General features: G+C 39.7%; 1 protein-coding gene across 3 annotated transcripts in view; it reads left to right on the top strand.

Moving 5' to 3' along the window:
- ST6GALNAC3 (ST6 N-acetylgalactosaminide alpha-2,6-sialyltransferase 3) overlaps window positions 1-13,180 on the top strand; it is a 231,405-nt gene that overhangs the window by 148,677 nt on the left and 69,548 nt on the right. For all 3 annotated transcript variants that reach the window (XR_007507042.1, XM_049808591.1, XM_049808592.1), the window contains one exon: window positions 1,681-2,090. Coding sequence is in view for 2 of the 3 variants with exons in the window: in XM_049808591.1 (XP_049664548.1) it covers window positions 1,681-2,090 (410 nt within the window). In the remaining variant the exon portion in view is untranslated. The remainder of the gene's footprint in view (window positions 1-1,680; window positions 2,091-13,180) is intronic.

Raw genomic sequence — 13,180 nt, forward strand, 5'->3', positions numbered from 1 at the left:
CTTACGGATTTGTTTAGGTCACCCAGCCGTGTCCTCATAATGTATCTTAGAGAGGATTTCTGTAACTAAGCGGTAAAGAGAAAGACTGTTGTCTTCAGCTGCATCTCCTGGGATTTTATCCTTGCTGTCAGAGAGCTATGCAGGACAGCTCTCTAAAACTACAACAGCTATAAAAAAATACATGGTATTCTGTAAAGGAAACATTGCCAATGCTTTTGCATGCAGTCAGGCATCTTTAACTCCTGATGAAATGAGGAAAGAATGTTTTCATGAACCACTCACATAGAGAAATCAAACCAATCACAGTAGAGAAATGAAACCTTTGCAATTGTCAGATTTATTGCAGAAGTCTTGCAGGATGCACCTTAGTTCAGTACAATATTTGTCGCCAAATGTGAGATATTTTAGCTGTTATAATTTGGCTCTCTTCAGATGTTTATCTCTTGTCCTTATATTATGCACTATTACCAAAGAAATTTGAAGTTTTGTCAGCCACCGTGTCCTAAGGTTATAGTGGTCAAATGTAGCCAGGATATTCATCCACATCGGCTAAATGAGGTGTGATTTTGAAGGGAAATAACCACAAGTCTGATCAGAAAAGCATCTAGCATCCTGTCAGGCTAAATGTCCGAAGAACATGAAGGGAAGTATTCCTAACAAACTTTAAACTGAAGTCACTGGCTCCCAATGGGGGAGCATGACAGAAGATCAAGTCTGTGACCATACAAAGAATTGTAGATGATCTGTGGCCTGGACCATCTTCTGTAGGTTTTTTTGATGGATCAAGTTTTCATTTAATTTAGATTTCTAACCAAACTTTTCATACAATCCAACTTAAATACAGGGCATTTCCTTATAGTCTGTTGGTACAAAAGAACAAAAAGACATTTATTATTTATATCCTAACAAACGGAACATCAGATAGGTCCCTATATCTCTGTTAGACAGATAACTGCTCATATTTTCAATTCATACTGGAGAAATAGTACCCTAGAACATGCTCAGGAAGTACTGTCTTTGACTTCAGTTTGCCCAGGAGTAGGTTCCTAGCTTGCGTGTCACCAGTCCATCTGCCTCTCATTTTTCATGGGTCATAACCATTCTCGGGAAAGAACAGCATATTCCTCTGTCTACATCTCCTTTCCAACTGCAGGGTTTTCAAACTGCTAGATTGCTTTTTAGAGTTACATCTCATGTTTGATTTCTGTCACAAATTTGGGAACAATTCATTCAGACACATAAACACAGCCAGTGTATAGTTAAATTTCCAGCATCGCTTTTTCTGTACTTTTTCCCCTATTGCTCACAACATCTTGTTAAAAGAGAAGGCGGCATTGATCTAAATATTGTTTTCTGCTGCTTCTTTCTTTCATTGTTTTCTAGTGGAAAGAGTAACATTTAGAGAAAAAAAAGGAATGATTATTTTACTAGTTGACTTTGCAAGGTGGAGAGCAAAGGAAAAGATTGGAACTGCCTATTTCACTAAAAAGGATTGCATTCAGAGCTTTGTAGTGGTAGGGTCTTCCACCAGCTCTACCACATGGGTATTGTTAGGTTTTTTTAAAGAGAAACGTTGCTATCAATTTGTTGGACTGTGCCCATCTTTCTTTTAAATGAGTTTTCAGTCTTCATGTTTTACAGAGTAAGACTTGCCATGTATTTTTGTTTTCTTTCTTCCAGCCTCTACAACTTGACTGTGACCTCTGTGCCATTGTTTCAAACTCGGGACAGATGGCTGGCCAGAAGGTGGGAGCTGAGATAGACAAGTCCTCATGCATATGGAGGATGAACAATGCTCCCACAAAGGGCTATGAGGAGGATGTTGGGAAGAGAACAACAGTAAGAGTGGTCTCTCACACAAGTGTGCCTCTCCTACTCAAGAATCCTGAGTACTTTTTCAAAGAAACCAACAACACTGTTTACGTGATCTGGGGACCTTTTCGAAACATGAGGAAGGATGGAAATGGCATTGTGTACAACATGCTGAAGAAAACTGTTGACAGCTACCCAACTGCCAAAATCTATGTGACAACAGAAAAGCGCATGAGTTACTGTGATGCAGTATTTAAGAAGGAGACAGGAAAAGACCGGTAAGTCCTAAATGTGAAGAACAATTAAAATGTTTGACAAAAGATACATCAGAGAAGTCCATGACGGATGCCAGCTACTAAATGAGTCCCCAGATATGTTTTTAATGGATTGTTATATGGTTTTGACTGTTATAAGCACTTGATGAGGCAGCAGCCAGGCCCCATTTACCCCACCTACGCTACCTTCTGTTCTTTCCATTTCTGTTGGCTTGAGTCCCAAAAATATTGGATGTCTTCCTGAAACATTTTCAAAGCTGTGTGTTGTTTTCAGCTCAATTTACTATTGATTAAATTGACGTTTTATTTGAAGAGGATAATCCTACACAAACAACATTTCCAAATGCACAACCTCAGGATAACTCTGGATATTGTATTTTCTTCTCTGTTGAGATTCACTGTGGCTTTTCTTCAAACACAAACCTCAGGGTTATGCATTATTTATATTTCTTGGTGAAAATGGATTATCAGTGATACAGTAATAGATTAAGGTTTTTACCAGAATTATGCTGAAATTCTGTTTTCCATGCCTGAGAATGTGTGTTTATGCTGCTGAGGTGGGGGCTGTAAGAAGATGAAAGTGTGAGGGCCACTGTTTGGCTAGCATGTTCACAGCGGAAATTGGATTTGTGGAATTAAGACCACAAATTGCAGGATTTTTTAACCGAGCTGCAATAATTCTGATCATCTGTGTTTTGGCATGGAAAAGCACCTGTCATGCACACTCACTGGAGCTAACTAGGAAGGAGTTTCCAGGTCACTAGTGTGCCTTAGTATTAATTTTTGAATTTGCACATCATGAATTTGCAGTTGTGAAGGACTCTAGCTCTTCTGACCAAATTAAAAATACAGATATTCGCAAACAGTTTAACTTAGTCCGAACTTTTGACTTAGCTTTTGAAGTAGAAGAGCTTGTTCTCTCAAACTTCCTTGATTCACTTTATTAAACGGTCAAAACTTGGTTAGAGTTGATTTTTCTTTTCTTTAAAACTATTGAAACATAGGGAAGAACATGCCCCTCAGCTTGTTCATCAGTGCACGTTACTTCTACAGTTCTGGAGTTGGTGGGAGCTCCTATATGTCGTAAAGGTATCAAGGTTATCATGGCTTCTTTAGTTTAACTGAACAAAGAGATGAACAGAGGCTAATAGAGAAAATACACAAGATCTGTTCTTCGAAGATGTCCTCTGATAGTCCAAGTCATTGGTTTACCTATTAATGGAGCTAAATATGATCATGGGTACAATATTGCATTGCTAAACATAAATTTGTTTATTTTTATGACTCTTCCATGTTAACAGTCAGTCAGGTCACAGTAACTTTACAATACTTTATCAAAATCCTTATTGTGAGACCAGATCTTAGTATATCTTCTCAAAAAATCTCATCGTCCAATGTCAAAGTACCCTCATCTCCAGCCTGATCCATTCCTCTTCAACAAATTAACACATCTCAAGGTTTTATTATTATGCAATTAACACAATAAAAACGCTTCTTTTCATGCAAAGGCAGATTGAACTTCTGTTCTCCCAGTGAATATGAACAAAGTTCTTAAGCAGCCTAATGTCAAAATGGCCCAATTTCTTTCTCCTTAATCTGTTACAACAACTAAAAGTTTCACATTGCAAGCAGCATGTCATGGTTTAACCCCAGCCGGCAACTAAGCACCACACAGCTGCTCACTCACTTCTCCCCCGTGGGATGGGGGACAGAATCAGAGGAGTAAAAATGAGAAAACTCATGGGTTGAGATAAAGACAGTTCAACAGGTAAAGCAAGAGCCGTGCACACAAGCAAAGCAAAACAAGGAATTCATTCACCACTTCTCCTCGGCAGGCAGGTGTTCAGCCATCTCCAGGAGAGCAGGGCTCCATCACGCCTAATGGTTACTTGGGAAGACAAACACCATCATTCCGAATGTCCCCCCTTCCTTCTTCTTCCCCCAGCTTTCTATGCTGAATGTGACATCATATGGTCTGGAATATCCCTTTGGCCAGTTGGGGTTGGCTGTCCCAGCTGTGTCCCCTCCTGGCTTCTTGTCCGCCCCCCAGCCTACTCACTGGTGGGGTGAGGAGCAGAAAAGGCCTTGACTCTGTGTAAGCACTGCTCAGCAATAACAAAAACATCTCGCTGTATTATCAACACTGTTTTCAGCACAAATCCAAAACATAGCCTCTTACCAGCTACTACGAAGACAAATAACTCTATCCCAGCCAAACCCAGCACATTCTCCACCCCTTGTTCCATTCCATTTATGTCACGCTCAGGTCCCACACTATCCAATATATCTTCATTAACGACCCTCCCCTTCCCATCTTTTGATATACACAGCTATCATTCCCCTAGTCTATGGGCCACCCCTGTAAAATGCCCATAAAATGTCCACTGATGTCCACAAAATGTCCATTGAATTAATTTAGCCCATTACTTTGGGCAGCTCCATCTCTTACGGAGGTCACTCAGGACAGGAGAGGTGGCACCAAAGCCAGCTCAGGTTGGGTCACTGCTGCACTTGCACTGCTTCTTGTAAGGCTTGTCCCCCACTGGTTCAGGGCATTCCTGCTGTAGTAATTCCTATAACATGCAACTCAAATAATGGATTACAACAATTTAAAGGTATACCCATTACAATGTCCACCCCTGGTCCCTTTGGGCCAGGTTATAGGGTTTAACATCGCAATGAACTCCTCCCCCTTTCCCCTGCTCTGGCTTGGACTTATCCACAGACTGCAGTCCCTTAGGGCTGTACTTGCTCTGTCATGGGCTTATTCATGGTCACACGCTTTGAGGTGCTCCAGCATGACCTCGTGCACAGCCACTGATGCTTCAAGGTGTACCTGCTGCAGCATGGACTTAACAGCCACAGATGCTTTGAGATGTACCTTCCCCAGCGTGGACTTATCCTTGGGCCACAATCCCTTCAGAGGTGTACCTGCTGCGGCACAGACGTAAACACAGTCACAGATGCTTTGAGATATACCTGCTCTGGTGTGGACTAATCCACAGCCACAGATGCTTCGGGGTGTCCTGCACCCATGTGGACTCATCCACACATCACAGTCCCTTCAACTCGAGCTCACACTGGAGTTCCAGCCTGTCCAGTACAGCAGCACAGAAACAGCAGCAATGCCCTGGCCATCTGCCAGCCCAGGCACATCGCCATTGCTGTTATCAAAATGTTCCCAGGCACAGCAGAGTAAAATGATAAGCAGTACAGCAAGCAGCAAAAGCAAAAGGAGCCACTAATGAGCACTAGGCTCTAATATACAGTGAGGCAAGCAAGCCCAATGGCAAGCACAGAAGCCTGTCATTTAATCGCTAAACAGTAATAACAGCTATAAATTCGATCTAGCACATTCCAGTCAAATTTCTTGTTATCTCAAACCCTTCGAGCCCCACGTTGGGCACCAAAAAGGACTGTCATGGTTTAACCCCAGCCGGCAACTAAGCACCACACAGCCGCTCGCTCACTTCGCCCCCCGTGGGACGGGGGACAGAATCAGAAGAGTAAAAATAAGAAAACTCATGGGTTGAGATAAAGACAGTTCAACAGGTAAAGCAAGAGCCGTGCACGCAAGCAAAGCAAAATAAGGAATTCATTCACTGCTTCCCGTCGGCAGGCAGGTGCTCAGCCATCTCCAGGAGAGCAGGGCTCCATCACGCCTAACAGTTACTTGGGAAGACAAATGCCATCACTCCAAATGTCCCCCCCTTCCTCCTTCTTCCTCCAGCTTTCTATGCTGAGCATGATGTCATATGGTCTGGAATATCCCTGTGGTCAGTGGGGTCAGCTGTCCCAGCTGTGTCCCCTCCCGGCTTCCTGTGCCCCCCCAGCCTGCTCGCTGGCGGGGTTGGGTGAGAGGCAGAAAAGGCCTCTGCTCTGTGTAAGCACTGCTCAGCAATAACAAAAACATCTCTCTGTATTACCAACACTGTTTTCAGCACAAATCCAAAACATAGCTTCTTACTAGCTACGATGAAGAAAATTAACCCTATGCCAGCCAAACCCAGCACACAGTGGCAAATTGTAAAGAGCCTGCCTAATGACCCACATCACATTGTGTTCGCCTGTGCCTCCCTTTAACACTGTGAAACAAACCCCACTTCTCACAGTGGGAATGGGATAAAATCCTTGCATCTACTGCAACTTTCATTTTTAGTCCTACTTTTCCACATCAAATACTAAGTGGTGTTTTTAACATTGTTTAGTGCACTTGTCAGCCAGAAACAAAGGAAACAATTGACATGTCACCAGCCAACACCTTCTGTATCACAAGAAAACATCCTGCGGTTCCCTACTAATCAGGGGACCTCAGTTTGGAAACTGTTTCATTTTCTGTAACATCTTCAATTCACAGGACCTGTCTACTGTTTCCAGGGTGGGTCACGAGGCTGGTAGAGGTATGTGGCATTTGTGGAAGCAGTAAATGGGGAGGGCACAAGAGATTTGTGGGTGATGAAAATAGTTTCACATGTTGTGCCAGACTATTATGATGCTGAGGCAGACTCAGGTTCCTCAGCCAAATATTCCTTCAGTTCCTCAGAGAAGCATCAACTCTTGCTTGCAATATTAGATTGAACAGAGGTCTATTTCAACATGTTCCCAGCAAAAATTCTGGAAGGAAACCAAGTTCAACTCATATTTTAAAATGTACCGAGTGGATTGTAACCACATCTTTTTTAGTTTAATCCTAAAATACTGTCCTTATGTACAGTGTATGCTACTAATGCATAGTGAGATTGCAACAGATTTCTAGTCTGTCAAGCCTTTGAAGAGCTTTCTATTTCTACTCTTTGATGTACCATCTTTTTAGGTCATTAGTGGGACTTTTCAGTAGTTTCACCCTAGCAGTGCTCAAGTTTTAAAGGATGTTATGAGAAGCAGCTAACAGGTATGTGCTGCAGTCATTTCTCTACTGCAGAAAAGCTCTGGTCCTCCACCACTGATGCGGGAGCTTCATCCCTGACTTCACTGAGTGCAGGTTCAATACCCACAGCTTTGGTAGTGGCAAATGATTTATTGTTGGTTCATGGAAGCAAGAAGAATTGCCTCTAAATAATTTCCAACAAACAAGTTTGTTTATTTTGCAATGAAGCATTTTTTTAATTCTACAGCAGTACGAAATACCCTCTGATATGGGCTATCCACACTGGAGAATTAACCTTGCATGTGGTGTCATGAATCTGGGGGACATATGTTCTTTCTGAGAGTCTTCATTAGTGAAGCATTTGAGTTCAAGGCGGTGAATGCTTATCCACTTTGAATAATTGTTTTACATAAATAATATTCATTACCAGACATTCACAATTTTTCATTAATGCATTTTACTTGGTACTTCCCTAGAGGGAGCATAAAGCTGGCAGCTTCTTCCAGTACTTCACTAATGTTGTGGTATATTATATGTATTGAGTCAAGTGAAAGGATTTAAAGAAATATTAGGTAGTTACTAAATGTGGCATCTTTGTATGTACCTCAATCCAGGTAAGTGGTTGTAAATCCATCTCTATCTTTGCCATGCATTAGAAATATAATGCAATATGATGTAACAACATTTAATTGGTAATAACAGAGAAAACTGTAGTCTTCATTAAAGCAGCAGAGCTAATTCTGGTCTGATAAAGTGCACTGAACAGCCCTAAATAGGTTTTAATTAGCTGGCACCAAAGCTGCACCACCCTTAGGGAGGGTAAAATTAATGAAAACTAGCAGCAAATAGATCAATGCTATGGGATGTTATTGCCTTAGGTGAAGGTGATGAGGAAGAAAGGAGTGTCTTTTAAAGATCATTTAGAAAACAGTCTGTGTTAAAAGTCACTTTCAAAAAGCAATGATAAAATAAATCTGCGCTAATATCAGTGAAACAGTCTAGTGTCATCCAGACTGCAGACTCTATTTGTGTTTACACTACAAACAAGTCAGGCTAACCACTCAGCACTCTACGTCCGAGTAGTGCCTCTAATGGCACAGCTCCACATCCTCTCTCGGGGATGACGGTGTGATCAGACCGCTTCTGTCCAACTGCATGTGGAGGACATTGAGCCCCAGCAAACAGCCAGCAATACGTGTGCTGATACCGCTCAAGGCACAGCTTAACTTGGTGGGTTTAGTCACTCTTCTTATAACTAACTACCGAAAAGAGCCTGCTGAGCTTTGCTGAGGAGATGTATTCTGAGCTCCTGAAATTCCTGTTAAGAGACACAATGTTCTGAAACCCAGCTTGTTTGGTAGACAATTGACTTTCCATACACACTGTCTTAACTTTGACAACAGCCATCCCATACTCAAACAATTAAGTTCAATTCAACAACATTTTAATTGAGATTATTAGCTATACAAGCATGTCTACAGAAGGCAGGTTCACCGAGCCACATTTGCAGTCAGATGGCTGTTTCTGAAGGATTTGTGTTAATATCTTGGACAATTCTGAAGAAACTAAATTGCTGTTGTGCTTCTCTTCCAGAAGTTCTTAGTTTCCTCTGTTCGTGCCAGATGGTGCTATGTCTTAGGTTGTGAGAAAGCTGTTTTATCATCTGAGGCAGCAAGATGGATCATTCTGATGGCTGACTTCCGCATCAAGATTCAAAATTTGGGGGTGTGCTCAACCTGCTATTTTACTCAGTTCTGCTCACTAATTATTTATTACTTTGGCAATATACGAGATCTATATTATATCTCTGTCATTTAGAGCTAGCAAATTATATTCATCTGAAGTTCAGATTGACACTGTTAGACAACTGCAGTCATCACAGCTTCACCTCAGCTAATATGTGGGTTTCGATGTGTCTGACTAATCCACATGAAGCTGTAGTCTAGTAAAAATGTCACTGAAATGAATAAATGAAATTACATTCTGTAAGGCTCAAGTAGCTGCAACTACTATTGTTTGGTGATATTCTCTGTGGATCAAGGTAGTAAAGTTGTCAGTGGCCAGAGCATCATTTTTTTACCATATTTCTGGTTGTTGGCTTGAATGAAGTAATATAGTAATGCAGGTTTCACTTTTGCACTTGGTTACATACATGTATTAGTTTTCCTATCAAGGCCATTCAGAGAAAATATAAAATCTTAGGTAGTTAGGTAGTATTTGCAGAAAGCAGTTTTTCACTGAGAAGCTGTGAAGACACTGAATCTGGCTCAGAGAGTTAGATTTTGGGACTTGGGAAGTACTTCCCATCAGTGCTTTGTATTAGCATGCTTTTTCTAAAAAGAAATACATTCTGGAAGATGAGTAAAAGTTCATTTCATTTTGGAAGGAAAATGAACAGAGATAGGGAATATCAACATCTTTATATTACAGAACTCTTGGAAGAAAATGAGGGAAAAACTGATTCAGACTGACAGATGAAATGTATAATGCCTGTTGAAACATTTTTAAGGACAAAAATGAATTATAGTTTACATTTTGATATTGTCTTTATCATGACTATGTAGTGTCTGCTGCTGCACCAATAAAGTCAGCATAAAGTTCTCAACTGCCTGTGAGCATCACAGCAACCCCCAAAATATGTTTGATATAGTGACCATTTTTTAAGTGCTTGATGGTGGATCTTTCTTGAACCATTGCTTGGCACTTCCATTCTTTCTTTTTATAAAGTAATTCCTTCAAAAACTGCTAATGGATTTGTCCATCTTAATTCATAGAGGGTTTAAATAGTTTCATTGTCAGCTAAGACTGCTTTATTACCTGAAAAAACAAGGGTCTGAAGCATGAAACCTTAATGAAATAAATAGATTTTTCATTATAAAACACTTAAAACCTCCACATCTATTGCTATTTGTGGTCAATCACTGGACAGCTAACAACTGTTTGGGGGTTTATATTCACTCTTCCATTTCCTGGTAAAACACCAGTTGTTTCTGAGTGTCCTAGATTTATTCTCTGCAGACCATTAGTAACTGCATTTATATTTCTTTATGAAGATTTTCCTAATTAAGATGAACATTTTTCTCTATTAGGCAGATGGAACTCAATAGAAGTCCGTTTTTTAACATGCCAGTAAATGCTGTACCAAGCACCAGGACTTTTGTTAAGAAACAAAGCTCCTAGTACATTACACTAATTACATAGTAAAGTGAAACTTTATTACAAAATATCAATATTAGCTAATATTTTGTGATAAAACTGTGGCTGCATATAGATTGGTGTAGGCTCAGAGACCTATTGATTCTGTGGTGGTTGCTGACTTTAGCCATGGAGTTATTTCGTTTTACCTAATGATTTAAGTCAAGAAATACATAATCAGGATCTACTTTATCTTTGTGCATTTTCTTTATCTTTGTGCAGGTGTTGAATTAATCCAAAACCTATTGCTTTTAATTTATCACATCTTCTTTAAGTGCCACTGAATCTGTCTTCTGCTCCTGACAAGGTGTATGTTCAAATCTTTATACAGTGTTTGGTATTTTTCTAATTACATGAGCACCTTTTCCATCCTGTCCTTTAAAGATTCTGCAGCTTTTATGGTTATGAGAATATTGCTGATATCTCTCATGAGCAACACTGGGATTACACACATAGATGAGATTCTGCTTCAACTTTTCTTGCATCCCGTGAACATCCACCTTTTGAAAGGCTTATGTAAATCAGTGATTCATATGTTAGCAATCCTGGTAGTGCTGTGGATCACAGTGCTTCCAGTTTTGCTGCTGGTGGTGAAGGTGGTATTTTATGGTTGCAAAGACAGAAGTCTTGGAGGGAAAAATTAGCAGAGGCATAGGTCTTGAATGAAGCCTTTGGTGTTCAAAGAAGCTTTACTGGATCATCTTCCGAAGTTCAACATTTTCAATTTTTCAGATCACAGTGTTTAAAATAGACCTTGATTTTCCTAAAGGAACTTAGAATTTTAAAGGAACAGAACAAATTTTTAAAAGAATGAAGAAATTAATCTATTTTTTAAAACTCAACCTTGCTGCCAACTGAAATAGTTGTCTTTAAAAACACAGAGTGATTACCAGTGAAGTCGATACTTATCACCTATTGTCACCCAGAAATGCTTTCCTAAGATATATTAAATAGATTAGAAAATAAATGTATTGCTGCTGTTACTTTAGTATGATATCTGTCGGTTACTGTTAACTGTGGGTTTTTTAATGGAAGCTCCCTAAAGTGCACTGAGCCATATTTACAGTGTTTAGCAAAAGACAACATACTGCAATCAAACTGCATGAGATGCACTGGGAGATAGAGTTGCTGCTCAAGTGAGGACAGCAACTTTAGGAGGTAGGAAATAAAACACTACAGTGATTTGTTGCTTCAGTTAGAGAAGAGTTTCTGTGCATCTGTCCACCCACTAGCTAGTAAAACTCACTGGAAAAGACTTTTATAAGAGAAGGTGTTTGAGAACTAATTTCAAATATCTCACTGAATGATGTCTAGAAAAGATTGTCTTCTCAAACCTTTGAACTAATAGGCAACACAGCAGAAGAAAAACTGTTTGAAAGTAGAAACAGTTTAGCCTGAACTGATGTTGGAGTATTTTACCTTAAAATGTAGAAATATTAGTAAACAAATACTGCACTGTAAATTTGATTGGTAGGAAATCAAGCCTGTGTGAGACCTCATACACATAGGTAGGAGGAAAACTGGGGGAAAATGGTGACATTTTGTGTCTCATTAAATTAATTTAGAACTCAGTGTTAACTAGGTGCTTGCTTATGCACATCTTCAATATGTAGTTTTACCCATATGAAAACAAAACAGATGTTCTACATTGTTTTATTTATATGTCTGTTATCATGTATCCCATATAAAGAATTCAGGCTGCAATTTCAGAACAGTGAAACTGTACAGATATATATATATGTGTGTGCACATGGATTTATAGCGCACGTCTTTGAAGGTAACTCAGGATTCACAGCCACGCTTCTCGGAGAACTTGATGTGCTATTGGGATATGCTACAACCTGCGTTTAGAAAACAATCACTGACTACATCCTATACAGTTCCTGTGATACTCAAATTCTCTGAGCTTTTAACAGCGAGGCAGCTATGCATTTAAAGAATACCATGCGCAAGAGCAGCATGTACAATTTTTCTTAGGCATTCATAGCTTTAACAGGTTTGGGAAGCTATAAAAATATGGAAAAATGTAACCACAACTGTGGGGATTTATTATGTATCTTGAGGAGTGTCCTCGAATAGTTTGTCTGATGTCTTGGATATTGATCAGCATGTAGCTTAGTTTAGGTGTGAAGGGGAATACTTTTTTTATGCAGATGTTCAAAGATTCAGTCATTCTATTTTCAAGATTTTGTAAGCAATTCTTGTTTGTAGTAGCATTCAGTACAGTTGGGACTGCATACCAGAGACACCAGTCATCTCAGAACCTGAGCAATCCTATCCAGTACATTAGTATTCAGTAAACATGCAACTGCAATAGAAGAAAAGGTTTCTAAATGCCCATATTTGTTCTTTGCAAGTTTGCTGTTACTATGCCATCCTGGTCTTTGGAGACTTCTTTTTCTTTGTTTTTATTTTTAAAAGTCAGTCATCCCAGCAAGCATATCATCTCTGCTCTAGACGTACTGGTTACAGAAAGGAGGCATGAACTCCCTGTCTAATAACATTCTCTACATGACTCATTAAAACTTCCAAAGCAGAGGATTTGCTGCAAAACTTTAAAAATTGTGGCAGATGATGTCACTAGTGTAGAATAAGACACAGAGAAAGGAAAGAAAGCGATAGCAGATGAAATCCTAAGAAACAAACAGCGTGCTTTTATCTTAACAATAAAAACAAAGATAAATGTCAGAAATATGTGCTCTGTGTTCAGTTTGCTTCCATATGTTGTTTCAGAGTTTTCCTTCAAGTACATTCATTAGAGATGCTAGTGCTTCTGTCTCTGAAGAGCATCCCAAACATTTTCTGTGAGAGCATTTCTGAAAATATTGCAGATATCACTTAAGCCTCAAAATGCCTTTGTGAGGCAAGGAATGTTTATCCCCTTTTTACAACTTGAATTCCCTGAGAAAAGAACACTGGGGGAAAGCAGGAGCTATTGCTGTGCAGAAATTCATGCCCATAGGGCTTTTTGAATGTTGTATGCTTACCATGAAGGCTTTTCAATCTCTTACAGTGCTAATTTTGGGTTGGA

Source organism: Accipiter gentilis, chromosome 8, assembly GCF_929443795.1.
Source record: "Accipiter gentilis chromosome 8, bAccGen1.1, whole genome shotgun sequence".
Classification (NCBI taxonomy): domain Eukaryota; kingdom Metazoa; phylum Chordata; class Aves; order Accipitriformes; family Accipitridae; genus Astur; species Astur gentilis.